The sequence below is a fragment of the Lethenteron reissneri genome, chromosome 41 (assembly GCF_015708825.2).
Source record: "Lethenteron reissneri isolate LAM-NWPU_2019-01 chromosome 41, ASM1570882v1, whole genome shotgun sequence".
NCBI lineage: Eukaryota > Metazoa > Chordata > Hyperoartia > Petromyzontiformes > Petromyzontidae > Lethenteron > Lethenteron reissneri.
Genome location: NC_083819.1, coordinates 4,220,329 through 4,238,655, shown reverse-complemented (window position 1 = coordinate 4,238,655; position 18,327 = coordinate 4,220,329). Strand labels below are relative to the sequence as shown.

The window sequence follows — 18,327 nt, the reverse complement described above, 5'->3', positions numbered from 1 at the left end:
TTTGTCCCACCTCTGGTGTTAACCCACGCGTTACCCCACCGCACAACGCCAAACTCCTGCTTCGAGTGGACGGAGGCGGTGGGGAGGATTTAAAAGAAAATAAAACTTGCACCATCGATTTCGACCGCAGCGCCGGGAGATGGAGTCTAAACTATACGAAACTATTTTGTGTTTTTATTCTACCAGGTAAGGCCCACTGAGCCGTATACTTATTTCTTTCAGAAGCGACCTGGCCCACAAATGATCGCTTAACGAAGTGGCTCATCGCGTGGAAATGTTAGAGCAGCCACCCCACTCTGAGCGCGTGTCGTTTCTAAATGTGGAGGGGAAAAGCGGAGGACCTGGAAAAAAAAGCCCACGGGGAGAACATTAAAACTCCAAATATACAGCAGGCGTCAAGGTCGGGATCGAACCCACGACCTCCTGTATACAAGGAGAGGTTACTCTTTGGTTCTTTCAGTAAAGTCACGTATAGGTATAAAAGAAAATAAATCACGACGTTTCGATCGCAACACAAGCGGTCGTCCTCAGGCAGTAACAATATAATCCAGCAGTGGAACTGCTGAACTCACCACCCAGTCGCACCGTCGCCTCTTGGACTGCAAGTCCAGTGTCCGAGCCAATACATCGCCACCGGGGCGGCTTTGTGGTTTTGGAAAATTGACAGGGCTAGAAATAACATTTAAAATCATGACAACGCCAGTTTAACACGTAGGCTTTCGCGACCAATGTTATTCATAATCAACGTTTTTGGGTTTAGATCGCGTTTATTTATAAATGTGTCGTAACCCTCCACCACCCGACACGGCAAATCAGTAAAAATGTGTAAAAATGTGTTGAAGCCACAACATTTACAATTTGAGTACCAGCGAAACGTCGTACTCAAATTGTAAATGTTGTGGCTTCAACACACCGGTGGGCTAAAGCAGTGAACTATTTGTCTTTGTCAACGTGACACATTTTTACTGATTGGCCGTGTCGGGTGGTGGAGGGTTACGACACATTTATAAATAAACGCGATCTAAACCCAAAAACGTTGATTATGAATCATGACAACGATAGGAAAAATTGCTCATAGGCTGCTGGGACCATGCTTCTCTCTAATGGGGTCAGGGTTAAGTTGAGCGAGGGAGGAGATCAGTGGCATTGATTGTGCGCGTTTAAACCAAGCAATGGGCCCCTTAACGGACCGGCGAATACGAGAATGATACACAGGCCAGACTCGTGCCAGCGAGCGGCTCTAACCGGATGGGCAGGCGGAGCGGGATGGAGCGAGGGTGGGAGGGGGGGTTGGGGTTTCTTAACAGAGGTCAGTCAAGCCCGGCGCAAGGAGGCAATCAGAATTCCACATCCAACGCCACGCTATTCTTTTTCATCGGTCGCCTCCATCACTCCACCCCCCTCCTCCCCCACCACCACCACCACCGCCGCCGCCCTCCTCCTCCTCCACCATCCCCTCCTACTGCCGTGCTGCCAATGCCAGCCACCGCATCAAGAGATGTTTTTTTCACTGCCCGCTGCATTTGCGCCATGCTGTGTCCCGGTCGCTCGTCTAACGGTGGGTCCTGCAACCAGGGCTGGCACGAGGCGGCTGCTGAAGTGCCCCCCCCCCTTACCACCGCGGTGGTGAGATGTTAACTACCTCGCCTGGTATACAGCAGGATTTGGGTTCGATCTCGACCCTGACGCCTGGCTGTATATTTGGAGTTTGCGTGCCTCTCTCTCCGTGGTCGTGTGGATTTTTCACTGGGTCCTCCGTTTTTTCCCTCCACATTTAGAATCAGCGTCACGCGTTTCGAATATTTGTCTGCTATGCATTTCCACGTGATAAGCCGCTTCTCATTGGGGCTATCATCATTTGTGAAAGCCAGGTCGCTTCTGAAAGACTGCTATATCGCTCAGTGGGGCTTTACCTGGTGTAATACAAAAAGAAAAACACAGTTTCGTTTAAAGCTGTTACGTCCCTTTGGCCCTCCACCCAGGTTCACTCTCTTCCGCACTGCTAGCGTTGGTGTGTAACGGTGTTTTCCCCGCAATATTTTGCTGTCTTTTCCTGGATTTTCTGTTTGCACTCAGTCACATATTCACTTTAAGATGTTTTTTTGTTCATGTTTTTTGTTTGTTGCGGTTGCACCCGATTCAAGAGCCGAATGGCTCACAGGGCTCTATACCTAATAAATGAACTTGAACTTGAACGGCTCCGGCACGTGACGTGCGACCAGCCACGCGGCGTGCCGCAGAGCGCCACTGCGGATAACCCACGGGGCAGTCGCCACCCCCTCCGTGCACCACGATGTCCGGTGCTAACTGCTCCGCTTCCTCGAGAAGCCCCGGACACGCGCAGGCCGAACGTCGGACATCGTAACCAACGGCACGCAGGCACAACCATCACCCCCACCCCCCACCGCCTCCGGAAAACGATTCGGCGATGTTTACGCGAAGAAGAGGGCTCCACTGGAGACATGCTGGCATGGCAGGCTACGCTTTCACAGAAACGGCACATCCCTCTGTTGTATTGTTGTTGTTGCTGCCACTGCTGCTGCTGTAATTAAGAATATTTCATGAAATCCCTGCAGCTTTGACAACGCGCTCGTGATAAGTGCCGCACACTCGCTCTGCAGCTGCTCCATTAGCCCCGCTGTGAACGACTTTCGCGTAAAATTCCGCGTGGCGTTTTTTGTTTTCAATTATTATTATTCTGATTACAGCGGTAGAAATCGCTGCATTTAGGAGATGCTGCGAACAAAAACAACCCAAATGTAGGTATTGAAGGACGTCACGTAAATCATCTGGAGCACTTTCGGTTGTATTTTGACGCTGCTTAAGCTTCCTATGTTATAATGTCCTCTCCGCCCCCACCCCCTTCCACTATTTAAATATCTCCACTCGCCCACGTTTCACTCCAGGTACCGCGTGCAAAGGCGTATTCGGTGTCTCAGTTCATTGTTACAATTTTTCCAAACAAGGAACTATTTATCACGCCAGCAAACTAATGCAAATTCTGGACTACGATTCAATTCAAGAGTCAAATAAATAAATCCGACGCGGAGCGCAGAGCTTTTCCTGTCCACCAATGGAATTACAAAGGGTCTCTAAGTTAAGTTTAAGTTAATGGCCATTCAATTGTTACCATTGTTAAGATTATATTATCCAGATTAGCGGCAGAGCAATAACAAACAGATCGATCGTTCGAATCGATCCCATTATCCATCCAGGGTCGATAAAAGCAAAATAACTTTGTGGTGTGAACAGCGATTTCCATGGAAGACCAACCACGTGCATGGCAATGTGGAATGTCCTCTACTAGTTCAGAGTCATCATTGAACATGAGCACAACTCCCGAACTCAAGTGAGTGGACCTGTGGGCGAGTGTGGGTGAGTGGGACTTGTGTGTGGGTCAGTGGCCCTGTGTTTGCCTGAGTTGGTGAGTGAGTGGGTGAGTGGCCCTGTGTGTGGGTCAGTGGGCCTGTGTGTGGGTCAGTGGCCCTGTGTTTGCCTGAGTTGGTGAGTGAGTGGGTGAGTGGGCCTGTGAGTGAGTGTGCGTGTATGGATCTATGAGTGGGTGAGTGGGCCTGTGTGTGGGTCAATGTGCCTGTGAGCGAGTGCCTTTTGGCTGCTTTAGATTTGCACATAAGCCACTTCGTTGGACTATCATTAGTGACCAGGTCGCTTCTGGAAACTATCTATTTAGCCCAATGGGCTTTGCCAGGTGAAAACAAAATTACGTCCCGTTGACCCCCCAGCCAACTTCACTCTTCTTACTGGTGTAGCACTGGTACGAGAGCAGGTGAGTGGGCCTGGGAATGAATCAATGGGTGAGTGGGCCTGTGAGCGAGTGTGCCGGTCAGTGGGCCTGTGAGCGAGTGAGCGAGCGGGTGAGTGGGCCTGTGAGCGAGTGAGCGAGTGGGCCTATGAGTGAGTGAGCGAGCGGGCCTGTGAGCAAGTGAGCGAGTGGGCCTATGAGTGAGTGAGCGAGCGGGTGAGTGGGCCTGTTAGCGAGCGGGTGATTGGGCCTGCGAGCGAGCGAGTGGGTGAGTGGGCCTGTGAGCGAGTGAGCGAGCGGGTGAGTGGGCATGTGAGTGAGTGGGCCTGTGAGCGAGCGAGCATACCGCGTGCGCGGCCTGCACGGTGCGGGCGAGCGTCACGCCCTTCCACACGTACACATCGCCGTTGAGGGCGCCCGAGTAGGTGAGGTCGTCGCGGGCGCACGCCAGGCACAGGATGGTCTGCAGGTCGCCCGCCTTGCCAAACACCCCGCGCTTGGGCGTCAGGGCGTTCCCGCACATCGTCCAGAACTTGGGCGGGAGGAGAAAAGGTCAAAGGGGTCACCCAGTCAATATTTATTTACGAGCGAACACTTTGCATCCATCAAGGCGCCTCGGAGCAGTTTACGTGCATTCGCATTAGCCCAAATGCCCGACACTTGGGTTTAATGGGCGCCGCGGTGGCGAGATGTTAACTACTTCGCCTGGTATGCAGGAAGTCGTAGGTTTGATCCCAACCTTGACGCCTGTATTTTTGGAGTTTGCGTGTTCTCCCTGTGGTCGCGTGGACTTTTCTCCGGGTGCTCCGGTTTTTCCCTCCGCATTTAGAAACATGCGTTTAATTGTAGTTGGCTGCGATTCCACGTGATAAGCCACTTCTCGCTGGGCTATCATATGTCACAGCCAGATCGCGTCTGAAAGAGAGCTATATATCTCCGTGGGGCCTTATGTGGTGAAATTAAATTTGTTTTAATAGTAATAATAATACCATATGAGCTATAGTGGTCTCTCCAGATGCATTCCCAGCCTTCTGGGAGTGCGAAATTTCAGTCGCATCGATTCAAGGCAACCGAACTCTGAACCGGTGTTCGACAAACAGTGTCCCATCGGCAGAGTCAGGCTCGCTCTAAATCGACGCCGCTGCTGCTGATGATGAGCCGTCGATCTTGCAGCGGCGGGCAAGTGACCCTCTCTCTTGTGCGACACGGCGGAGGGGCGGCGCGGTTCGACGCAAAAAATGATTATTCACATTCTCCACGACGACGCTAACGACGATTTAAAGCTTTCGTGACTGCAGGGATTCATCTTCTTGGTTCTTTCGGTAAAGTCACGTAGAATGGAAATAATAAAATGATAAAAATAAATTATAATAAAATTATTCTCACGACGTTTCGGCCACAACGCAAGCAGCCGTCCTCAGGTGGAGAGCAGGTCTGTCGAGTAGACAGAGTCTGAATGACACACTCCAGGCTTGGAGCGACTATTTTATTATTTCCATTCTACGTGACTTTACCGAAAGAACCAAGAAGAAGAAAAAAGCTAACGACGGTGTTGAGCGCTGGAGGGCGATGTGACGTGGCCCAGTGCCGGATTAAGCTCGTGCCGGGGCCTGTAGCATATGTTACAAAGGGGCCCTAAAAATATATTGAAACACAAATGTTTTAATTGCATAGTAACGTGATTGTATTTTTTCATTTGCTATACAGCCAGATAATACGACAAATCTCTAACCCTAAACACCCAGTCGTGCGTAAAAGTTGAAGGCAGTATAGTACTATAGTAATAGAGCAAGTGCAGAATCACTGAACCGGAATTGATAACTTTAAAGCATTTAGCGCGTGGCCCTTGAAAGTGCGGGGCCCGTAGCTACACATGCAGCTACTTTTGCAACGAGGATAATCCGGCACTGACGTGACCGTACGCGTAGGACCGTGGCGACACCACACTTGCCGAAGCGGTCGCTGACGAGCCGACTCACCGACGTGCAATTTGCACATCGGAACGCAGCCATCTGCCGAGGATCGGAGACATTTCTTAACGAGATGACAAACAAACTCCAATTAAAGTTTTAGTTTCGCCTTCATTAGCCGTGTGCGAAATATATATATATATGTTGAATGCCAATGACGTTCATTCTTGTAATTACGTGTTCTGTCGATTAACACAATTCGCTCCTACATACTATTCGTAGAGATGTGAATTTGTGTGTGGGGGGAGGGGGGGTGGTGGTGGTGCGCTTGTCGGCACCACGCGCTCCGATACACGGCAACAGCTGAACGAACGCGAGCAGTGGGCGACGCCCGTTGTGTTTCACGACCGGCTCTGACGGCGGTGCCCTCGTGTGGCCCTGCCCGCCGTGCTTGAGTGATGACGCTTGAGTGATGACACGAGCTGGCAAATCGTTGCTCAGTGAGTGGCCCATGGCTAAGGGGTGCGCCGCGGTGGCCCTGATTTTAACTACCTCGCCTGGTATACAGGAGGTCGTGGGTTCGATCACATCTCTGACGCCTGCTGTATATGTGTCTCTCCCCATGGCCGCGTGGAATTTTCTCCGGATCCTCCGATTTTTCCCTCTACATTTAGAATTCAACGCGCGTTTCGAGTATTTGGCGGCTGCTGTACATTTCCACGCGATAAGCAAACTTCGTCGAGCCATCATTTGTGGCCAGGTCGCTTCTGAAAAGGAGCAACACGTAGCTCAGTGGACCTTACCTGGTAAAATATTTTAACAAAAAATAGTTTAGTTTAGTTTTAGCGAAGCCAGCAGCCAACCGCATTCAACAGCATGGCGACACCAAACGGGCAGCCACGTTTCATCGGCAGCTCGCGCCAGACTCGCCCGTTTTAAGGGTTAACGGCAAAAGCCGCCGCGATTCTGTGCCGGGAATTATGGCGGTGGCGGCGGTGGCGGCGGTGGTGGTGGCGGTGGAGAAGGTAGCAAAGGAAAAAAAAAATTAAGGTAAGTGCAGCCGTGCTATAAAAAGCCGCGCGGATGAGCAGGATGGCTGGCCGCTCACTGATAAGTGAACATGAATGGGCCGGGGATAGCAGCAGGGGCGAGAGGTCCCCTTATGATCAGCGCAATTAGGCGGGAGAATGGTTGGGACACGGAGACTTTCCACTCGGCCGCCCAATTCCGTGCAGCAGGTGCAAGGGGCGCGCCAATTGACCGTTCGCCGACATTTGCTGTAATTGAAAATGTCGTCAGCAGCAGACGCCGTGCCGTGATATATCCACTGCTGGGCAGTACCGGATTGTCCTCGGAGCAAAGTAGCTGCACATGCTACTGGCCCCGCACTTTCAAGGGCCCCTCGCTAAATGCTTTCAAGCTGTCAATTCCGGTTCAGTGATTCTGCACTTGCTCTATTACGATAGTTCTATACTGCCTTCAACTTTTATGAACGACTGGGTGTTTGAGGTTAGCAATATGTCGCATTATCTGGCTGTATAGCAAATGAAAAAATACAATGACTTTACTATGCAAGTTACAAATTAGTGTTTTAATTTTCGATTTAAAGCTTTCGTGACTGCAGGGATTCATCTTCTTGGTTCTTTCGGTAAAGTCACGTAGAAGGGAAGTAATAAAATAATAAAAAATAGTGTTTTAATATTTACGTGTTTTTAAAAATGTAGGGCCCCTTGATAACATATGCTACAGGCCCCGCACTAGCTTAATCCGGCACTGCTGCTGGATAAAGGCATTCACCCCCCCCCCCTCCCCAGGTCATCATCATCTCTCACAGTCTTGTAGAGCAACAACACCGCGAAGCTCCTGCACACGAGCTGATTTTATCGCTCCATGTCCATGGCGGTGCTGGTGCGTCCCGATTCTTGGATGCCCACTCCGTTCTTTTTATTATTGATCATCTGCCATCATCTCCCTTCGTGACATGTGCTACCCAGGCACGATTACAATTGACAAAAAAATAGACGGTAGACATTTTAGACACAGCTGCATGGGGCTTTGAACATTGGAACCAAACCAACCGTACCATGAATCAGCCTTCATTGAAAAATATTTTAAGCTTTTTCATTAATTTTTTTATTTTACCAGGTAAAGCGCACTGACTTTTAAATCACTTTTTCAGAGGCGACCTGGTGATGAATGATAGCTCAATTAAGTAAGATTATCACGTGGAAATTTATAGCACGTTAATTCTCAATGTGGAGAGGAAAACTTGAAGGACCCGGTGAAAAATCCACACGGCCACGGGGAGAGAGACACCACAAACTCGAAATAATATACAGCGCGCGTCAGGTCGAGATCGAACTCATGACCTCCTGTATAGCCAGGCGAGGTAGTTAACATCTCGCCAGCGCGGTGCCCCCAAGTGGGTAGAGAGCGTGGATGGATGTATTCCTCATGCCGTTACCTTGATGTGCTTGACCCCACAGCTTGCCAGGCGATGCGGCTGGTACGCGTCCCAGGATATGTCAAAAATCTGCACGAAAAATTCCACAAGTTTCACATGTTCGCACGCACTCAAACCATCTTGCCGTACATATGTATTTTTAACAAAACGCAAGCCTATTATTTTTGACAAGATACGCGAAGGAAGCAACGAGCGCGATGGTTTGTACCAGCTCCCCCCCCCCACTGCCCCCCCCCCAGCTCCCCCCACCGCCCTCCCCCCCCAGCTCCCCCTACCGCCCTCCCCCAGCTACCCCCACGCCCCCCTCCCAGCTCCCCCCACCGCCCCCCCCCAGCTCCCCCCACCGCCCTCACCAAGCCCCCCCCCACCGACCTCCCCCAGCGTCTGAGATCGAACCGCTCAGATCGCTGTCGCTTTCATCGCACCCCCAATAATTAGCTTAAAAACCGTGTTCACGCAATCAGCCGCTGCTACATTTCGGAGAAAGGGAAGTTTCATTATCTTCCTGCACAATCCGCGACACGTCGTGATCCGAACAGACGCCGATGGCACCGCGGATTTCACTTTTTTCCCATCACTTTCGTTGACGCGTCCGTCGTCGAATCTCTTTTTATTCTCACTCTTTCGCGAAAACGTAATTTAAATCATGATCAGATTTGCGCCGGAAAATACCAAATCTAATCCGACTTCCAAGCGAGTTTCCGCAGAGAGACCTTGACAGGTGACGCCATCGTTTAAGGAGGTCTTCTTAAAGCGGTGAGGGCCAAACGCCTCGGCGGAATTGCACCTTTGGCGCTTGTACCTAAATTAAAACGTGACCGTCGCTCTTCAACAGGCTGCAATATGTTTGTAAGCGCGTGTGTGTGTGTGTGTTTATAATCTTGTTGTTGTGTTATTTTGTAGAGGTTAGAGGTTGTTGCTGTTGGGAGCGGTAGTGTAGAGGTGAGCACGCTCCACTACGAACCTGGCGACCCGAGTTGGATTCCCGCTCACGGCCAACACCAGTGACGATTATCTGAACCAGTCCTGGGCCTCCCCTAGGTCGACTCAGCCTAAAATGAGTACCTAGTGTGGTTGCGTAAAAACATCGCCACTATGGTCGTGGTCCTGGCTAACTACCCCCTGGTGTGCCGTTCCGGCCTTCATAAGTGCTCGCTAACAGCACTTGCCCCAACAGACTGTTAAGGCTATACGGGGGAACTTTGTCTATACACAATCGTACCGAGTGACTGTATGAGTAAGGTGATTGGTTTGCTTCACTGCCCTTTGTCAATCCGCTGCTCGCCTTGGGTCCTCTCCCCAGCACTCTTGTCAAGTTGTGGTCGTTGTTCTACCCCGACGTCACCGACGGGAGGTGTCCAGGAACGATGGGTAGACGATCCTTCGCCACTGATGTTAGCCGTGGCCAGGAATCGAACTCGGGCCGCAGAGTTCACGGCATCGCTCCCCCCTTACCATGTTGTGAAATGTTCTAGAATGTCCAGATAACTAAAATGTGTTTTTCTTCTTGGTTCTTTCGGTAAAGTCACGTAGAATGTAAATAATAAAATAATAAAAATAAAACATTATAAAGTAATATAATATAATAAAATAATAAAATTAAATAAAATTTATTTTATTATTTCCATTCTACGTTGACTTTACCGAAAGAACCAAGAAGATGAATCCCTGCAGTCACGAAAGCTTTAAATCGAAACTAAAATGTGGTGTATACATATCACGTTCTAGATAGTTCTAGAACGGCGAGAGAACTCAAATTCTATGTATACATATCGAATTCGAATAATTTGCTACAAAGATCTGAAAAGCATTTTCTTTAGCCCACCAGTAATTTTTTTTTGGTGGGGAGGGGGGGGGGGGCAATAATTCTACACCCCCCAAAATCAGTGGTTCGGCCGAGGGCTATGAAAATTTTGTTTTTGAGAGTTGCACAGGCACAGCTTCACCGATGTTGAGAGGGTTGTAGGGGGGGGAGGCAGTGGAGGAGGGTGATATTTTGTAAACATTAAACTATTTCGACATAGGCAAATAAGGGCTTATATACTCTTAGTTTTTTCGGTAAAGTCACGTAGGTAAAAAAATTTAAATTAAAATTAATAAATAATAAAATAATGAAAATCACGACGTTTTGGAGGCAACACAAGTCTCCGTCATCAGGTGGGACCGTCACAGCCAGATTTGCTGTATCAAGTGAGTCAGGGATTCCAGATGCAAGTTCTTAAATACAAGTTAAGGGGGAGGGGGGCTTATCAGAATGTGGTAGCCAATGAATGGAACGTATTTGGAGGGGGGGGGGGGGGCTAAAAGAGAGCATGAGGTGTACGTAGACGTCGAGACTTGTGTTGCCTCCGAAACGTCGTGATTTTTATTATTTTATTTTTATAAATTTAAATTTAAATTTTTTACCTACGTGACTTTACCGAAAAAACTAAGAGTATGAATCCTTGCAGTCACGAAAGCTTCAAATCTAAAAAATAATAATAATAAGGGCTTGTATCTGGAGGTTTGGAGGGGTGCTCGATCACGCACTCTATGATAGCCGGCAGCCGGACTGCGACACACGCCGTTCCGCATGGCCTCGACGCTTCCGAATGGGAAGAGAAACCGACGATGGACACACGGACGTCATCGGAATGGGAAAGGGTTAACTGGGTGAACGGGTAAGTGCCGTCGAATTACAATTGTCGAATTTGCACGCCGAGGAATCTATTTTTCATAGAAACTCGAGTGTTATGAAATCCGCACAGCCGTTTGCTTTTAATCTGCTCTTCGTTTCAGTCGCTTTTTTGTTGTTGAGAATTTTAATTTGCACGTTCAATCTAATTTCCCTTTGATTCAATCTCCGTTAAAATTTTAATTTAATCTTTATTCTTCCGTTTTGCTGTTACGTTTGATCTGGTACTTTATTTCCCCCGCATTTTTTTACATATTTAATTTGCGATACTTTTTAATGCTTTAATAATTGGTGTAACTCGAGCAATTATTATGCGTTCGCTTGTTTTGACCCAGGTCTTCATCGGATGCAAAGGGCTTTTACAGACTCAGTGGGCACCTGCCTCATATCAACAGAATATATTGTTCTCATTGTTGACACCATGGTGGCGAGTTTGGAATGTTACATCCCTCGCCTGGTACACAGGAGGTCATAGGTCTCGATCCCAAACCCTGACGATGCCTGTTGCACATTTGGAGTCCGCGTGTTCTCTCTCTCCCCGCGGTGGCCGAGTGGATTTTTCTCCGGTTTCCTCCGGCTTTGCCCTCCTCTACCTTTAGACGCATCACGTGTCTCGATTATTTGGCTGCTGCTCTAAATCCTCCCCGTGCGGTGACGATAATCAGCCACTTTGATGAGCTGGCACGTGTGGCTAATTCGCCTCTGAAAAATTGCTCATAGCTCAGTGGGATCTACCTAGTGAAAATAACAGTTCAGTGTATTATTATTATTTTTTTACAGCGGTAATGATTCACACGGGGGAAGGTCCTGTCAGGTTTTCACGGTAGTGGTTGATGCTTGATGCTTGCTTATGTATAGTTCTAATTGACTAATTATAATTGGCAATATTAGAATGTGCGTGTGCGCGTAAACGTGCCGGGGAGTAGGTACGTGCGCACACACACGTGCGAGTATGGAGGTTTTCAAAACGGTGAGGGCTATTCAGCCAAATCCTTCCCTACCGCACACAAATCAACATCAGCTTCATTTGTACGCACGCACGCATGCAAGAATTCACCCAGCAAGATATCCGTGGCAACACAAATTCCAAAGCAATTACGACGTAGCAATTCAGCCCAATCTTGCCCCCCCCCCTCTTCTCTACAGCATTGTAAGAAAAGAAAATTAGAATTAATAATATTATTGTGATAAACGGTTTTTCCCCTTTTTTTTTACAACAAAACAGATGTGAAGATGTTAAAACACCAAAACTGAAGCCTTTTACAAGGAATCATGTCTGCAATTAATGCTTGCGGTCAGAATGCAAACAAAAAACGTACTCTGATATATGCATTGTCCTTGAAACTGATTGGTCCACACCAGAGACAGCTTTCTTTTTGAGCCTCGTCTCAAAAGAAAGCTGTTAGACCACAAGACGCCAACATCCTTTTGGCGTCCTCTGGTCTAACACCGTTTGAGACGAGTGAGAGCGGGTGTTGCCGCAGCGCTCTGAGCTAAGGCTAAGGCTCGGGTTCGATTCCAGCTCACGGCCACCTGTCCTGGTATCCGGTTAGCGCGCTGCGCTACGAACCAGAGGTCGCAAACGGGTTTTGATTCCTTACCCGTACCCGGCCTCAGCAGGGTCGAAAACGGGTACCCGTATCCGTACCCGTACCGTACCCGGCCGGGTACGGGTAGGATACGGGTACCTGATTGCGACCTCTGGGATGAACTTGAATTGTGAGAATAGACAAGATGTTGGGAAATGAGTGACAACAGCTACTCACCAGTGACTCACGATCTACCCGTACCCGGCCGCATCAGGGTCGCAAACGGCTACCCGTACCCGTGCCCGGCCGGGTACCGGTAGCCAGGTATCGGGTAGGGTACGGGTATCGCGTACCCGGTTGCCACCTCTGCTACGAACCCAAGCAACGCCCGCGTTCGATTCCCTGACCCGTCCCTGTGTCCGCCGATCTGCGGTCGTGTTGCGCGTGAGTTGTGGGGAGAGTTTTGCCGGCACGCGGCTCACGCACCCTCTCCGTGTGCCCGGGCGCGGCGGCGATCGGCTTGCCGCGCTTCCAGTCCCACACGCAGATGGAGTTCTTGGCATCGAGGCCGACGGACACGAGCAGCTGATGAGAGACGGGGGGTGGGGGGGTCGTTAGGGAGGCCTCTGGCATTCTCGGTCGTTGTCGCTCGCTCGTCGCCAGATTATGTTTTATTACGCCGCACGAAGACAAGGTGTCGGAATCGGAATTCTTGTTCATGCTGGAGGAATCCGATGAGCTGTGAAGCTCTTTTGTTTCCATAGATGCGGCCTGCGGTGGAGCCAACGACAACGAGAACTACGGAACCGTTTCTCTCTAGAAACGTTCACCAAGAGGCTGTTTGTTTACGAATAGCGCAATCGATTTATCTAAAAAAAATTGTTCTAAACTGAGAAAGCAAGAATCCCACAATCCGCAATAGGTTTCTTGAGCCGTCCATTTGGGAGGGTGGGTGAGATGGTCTGGCCTGTATATATGTTGGACTTCTTTCCCAGCGTACGTAGCCCACCGTGCTAATCCGGTAGGCCATGTGGCCTTCCTCAGCCAGCCGTGTTGTTCTGGTGGCAACCACCGTCACCGGATGAAGTTTAACGTAAAAAAAACCAGAACAGGCTCACGGAAATACCCGCGCAATGTTTTTTTTTTTTGCCAAAGAACAAAATAATCACTGCGCTAACCCTTCGAAATCTTTTTTTTTTATCAACACGCCTACGACTCAACCGGAGTAGATTCATTAATTCACACAACAATACAATAATTGGCTCGCGCAAATCATTATTGCCGTGAAACATTCCAATTATAATGGTTTGTTTAAACGCAGCAGCCGCAGCGGCAGCATCTGCAGGTGCATGGTGGTGGCGCGGCCGTAGCGCGTTTGCCAGCTGTTGCAGAAGTTCGCGGTTCGAAGCCAGAGGCCGCCCTGGTTAATACTTGCGGTGTGCGTCGATTTAAAACAAAAATACTACGTGCGGTCTGCTTTACGGCGGCCGTTAAAGAACCCGTGACATTATTCGAAAAATTACTATAACTATTTTTTATTTTACCAGGTAAGGCCCACTGAGCGATATAGCTCTTTTTCAGAAGCGACCTGACCACAAATGATAGCTCAACGAAGTGGCTTATCACGTGGACATTAATAGCAGCCAAATACTATAAACGCATGTTTCTGAATATGGAGGGAAAAACCGGAGGACCTGGAGAAAATCATCATGACCACGGGAGGCACAAACTGCAAGTATACTGCAGGCATCAGGGTCGGGATCGAATCCGCTGCCTCTTACATACCAGGCAAGGTAGTTAACTCCTCGCCACCTCGCAGGCCTACGCGTGCTGGTGACACGGTCCAAATTACATTTTTTTTCTCTGAAATTGCAAAAGGAAAAATTACTCGCGAATGACCAAATTGGGCAAAGCCCCACGTGGCAACGCGGCCACGTGCGGAAGGAACATCGCTAACAACCACCACGCGTGCCAACGATTTTACATTTAACCGACGATGCTGCTACTGCTACCGCATTGGCAGTGCCGGTGCCAATACCAGCACACACGGCACGACCGCCTTCGCTGTGCAGCGTTCGCGACGTCACACACCTATCGACTGCGTCACCAACGATCCCGCTCTGGGAACTATGTTTGTGCGCGGATGGATACCTGTCCCGTGACGTCGAAGGCGAGGCACGCCACTCCGTGCGTGTGCACGTCCTTGAGGATGGAGACGGACTGCACGTTGTACGAGTCCCACACGCAGATGTACGGGTCTCGTCCCACCTGGCCCGTTGCGACGAGGCTGCGGTCTGGGTGCAGGGCCAGGCTAGCAGTGGAGGGGGAGGGGAGGGGGGTGGTGAGCACACAGGAGAACGCGTGGACGGACGCACACACGTGTGGCACACAAAGACAAAGATCCCCCGTATAGCCTTGAAGGACTGTTGGGGCAAGTGCTGTTAGCGTGCACCTATGAAGGCCGGCACAGCACACGAGAGGGTGGGTGGCCAACACCACACCCGGCCGCCTTTGTCTCACCAGTGGCGATGTTTACACACTGCACCAGATACTAAGACTGAGTCGACCTAGGGGATGCCTAGGACCGGTTCAGATAATCGTCACTGGTGTTGGCCGTGAGTAGGAATCGAACTCGGGGCGCCAGGTTCGTAACGCATTGCGCTGAACGCTACACCACCGCTGTGTTTGCAAACAAACGTGTGCACACACACACTTGCACACGTACACGGGAACACGCACACAAGCAACAAAGAAAGACCCCCCCCCTCCTCTCTCCCACCGCACCCGTGCACACACGTCATCGGAACGGAATCGAAAGAAAACCTCAAATAAAATATCTTCCGACCTGAAGACGTACTGAGGCTCCCATAAGGCCACGCGGGAGGGCGAGTGGCACAGGTGGGCACCAGCTATCATAGAGCGCGGTCGTGTCGCTACAGTTCTCTGCGGTGAGTACAGTGTCTTTAAAAACAGCGGCCTCTCCAGCGGTGAACATGACCTCACCCTGCAACTTGCAGTCGTCTCGGAACGAGAAAGGGTGAACAGACTTGTGGTGCTAATGGTGCTGTTAGCGAGCGCCTATTAAGGCTTGCACAGGCCCACTAGGGGATGGGTGGCCAGCACCACGCCCGGCCATGTGGTGTTAATCCAGGACCAGGGATGTTTACACACCGTACCAGTTACTCATTTAAGGCTCAGTCAACCTCGAGGAGGACCAGGATCGATTAAAAAAATGTTCGTTATTGTTTGTGAACGTGAATCGAACTCGGATCGGAAGGTTCGTAGCGCAGTACGCTGACAGCCGCGCCATCGCTCCCCACTCTGTCACACCACAGATATGCGCGCACACACACACAGTCAAAACACAGACACACACAAAACACACACAGCCAACACGCAAGTAAACACAAGACATGAAAAATGATCTCACATGTCAAATTGACATCCTGCATCACAGCCAATTGGAGAAGATTTTTTATTTTATTTTTTAAAAGCATGCTCAACTAAAAATAAAGCAAAACACTGCCGGCACAGATCATTTGTCGCGCGCGCTCAGTCGTGTTCTGTTGTTGTTGCGATGCCCTGCTGGGACCGCGGCTCCCTCGTGCAAGGTGCAACCGCGAATGTTGAGCGCTCAACACGACGCAGCTTAGCACATCGGACACGCACGTACACGTATCGGAGCGGAAATCCACACGTTGTGCAAAGGCAATTACGAAGCCCCTTGCAATAGGCAGCGGTGGTAACAAGGCCCAACCCGGCAACGCCTCGCTCGCTCCACCGCTGGTGGGATGAGCCCTTCGCGAGAGAAGCATCAGAAGATGACTATGGTTGGTTGACTCTCGTGGTGCAAAGGCGTCCTGAGATGAGGGTGGGCTGGGAGAAACCCACGTTTTACCCCACCACACGTCTTGCAAGGAGCGGGTTACCCACATTTCACCCCACCACACGCACACACACGATGCCGCCATCGATCGCGTGACCCCATTAAAAAGAGAGAATTGTGAATATATGCCAGGGTTCGCGTGCGTGTGTGCGCACACATGTTCTCCGATGGGTGCTCGCTTGAATGCACTCGTGTGTGTGTGTGTGTGCATGTGTGCGTGCGTACACGGCCCCATTCAAAAGTAATACTGTTAGACGAGCGACCGATCGTGTGTGGCGGGGTATAATGTGGGTACTCCTCTATTTTTGTGTAGAAACAGAACAAGACAACGATCACCCATAGAGTCTGAACTGACTGTTGGGGCAAGTGATGTTTGCGAGTAATACCTATGGAGGCCGGCACGGCACACGAGGCGTTGGGTGGTCCAGCACCAAGACCTACCGCCTTTGTCTCCCCAGTGGCGATGTTTACACACCGCACCAGGTACTCAGTTTGAGGCTGAGTCAGCCTAGGGGAGGCCCAGGACCGGTTCAAATAATCGTTGCTGGTGTTGGCCGTGAGGGGGAATCCAACTCGTGTCGCTGGTGTGCGTAGCGCATCGCGTTACCCAGCTGTGCCACCCCTCCCCATACACAGCACACACACACACACACCTCGCTGAAAGCCATGAAACTATTGCGGAAAAATACAATGAATCCTCGCGAAAATTGGCACGCAAAAAAAATGTTAAATCTAAATTCTTTCTAAGCGTCGCACGGCCGCCGTGCAATTTCCTCGAGAGATGTCGGAACCTTGAGCGCGAACACTCGCGGCCTCACGAGCCAAATCCTCCACCGCGCGCGTCTCCGAGAGCACGGGTAATTTCCCAATGTTCTGTTCATCCCGGACAAAAAAACGATGAATTAGATTTTCAGACAAGTTGCCCTCTGGCCCTTTCTCCGCGTGGAAGAAAAAAAAACGGGGAGGGGTGCGGGGAAGGTAAATAAATGGAAACGGAAAAAAAAATCTGAAAGAAAAATAAGATTTTTTTTTTGCCAATGTTTAATAGAAAATTGGAACAATAGACCGAGCGTGGTACTAGCTGCAGAGAAGCCGGCCCACTAAGTAAAGCTATTGTGCGAGCCGCCGTAATGTATCATGTACGTACGTTGAACGTCTTCCCCGCAATGTGCGTAGCCGCCAACGAGGCTCATCGAAGGTGCGGACTGTTCGTTAAACGGACACACAAAAGGAGTCAGAATATAATGTGGAAATATCCCCCCCCACACGTAAAAGGGGGTTGCGTTCCTGGGAAACGCCACTTCACTCGAGATTACTTAAAGCGAAATCTAATGTCCCACGGACGTAATGTTAAAATCGGGGGTTGCGTTCCTAGCTGACATTTCTGCACTAAATGTCATGAAGTGATAGAATAAAACCCAGCGTCTAAATCGAGATATCCCTAGAAAAACGAACGCAAAGGGTTTGCGTCGCAAATTCCTCCCGCGACGCGACGCCCACAGCACAATCAGGATGTCACCTCGATTCAAAACTCGAGACGTCAGTTGCTCGTCGAAAGTATGGAACAAGATGCACAATGCGGATTTGAAACAAGAATACAGTTGTTGTTTTTTAAATCACACAGCGCACATCCAAGAGAAGGACGCCTTTTGGTATCAACTTGTGATCTGGTGCACGTTGCTCAAAGAGACCCAGAGGCTGCCGATGGGCCATCCCTTGCGATTATTGATTAGCCAATTGTGCGAGTGTTTAATTATCGCTTTCCCAGAGTTCCCCAGCCGCGTCCCGCTGTGAATGTGGAAGCCGCTGGCTGTGAGAGGTTCGGGGTAGATGTGTCGGTGCCTGCATTGGCGTGGCGAGGTGCGGCCCGACTTCAGAATATTTCTTTAGTTATGCTGGAGAAATCCGATGAGCTATGAAGCTCTTTTTATTTCACTGTTGTCCAGTCGGGGGACGGGTCAGAAAGTTACAACAGACAATACGAAAAACCATAGCAGTGAAACGTATCGGAAAGGCAAGCAAGTCACTGAAAATGAATAGCGTCTCTAATTTCAAAATGCATAAGTATACCAATTCCTGCAGATATTTCCACTCTACAACG

General features: G+C 49.9%; 1 protein-coding gene across 1 annotated transcript in view; it reads right to left on the bottom strand.

The window, feature by feature from the left end:
- Positions 1-18,327, bottom strand: part of EML6 (EMAP like 6) — a 198,689-nt gene that overhangs the window by 108,205 nt on the left and 72,157 nt on the right. The window contains exons 2-5 of the mRNA XM_061568264.1: positions 14,492-14,651; positions 12,827-12,925; positions 8,138-8,206; positions 4,110-4,295 (exon numbers count right to left, since the gene is read on the bottom strand). Of these exons, the coding sequence (XP_061424248.1) occupies positions 4,110-4,295; positions 8,138-8,206; positions 12,827-12,925; positions 14,492-14,651 (514 nt within the window). The remainder of the gene's footprint in view (positions 1-4,109; positions 4,296-8,137; positions 8,207-12,826; positions 12,926-14,491; positions 14,652-18,327) is intronic.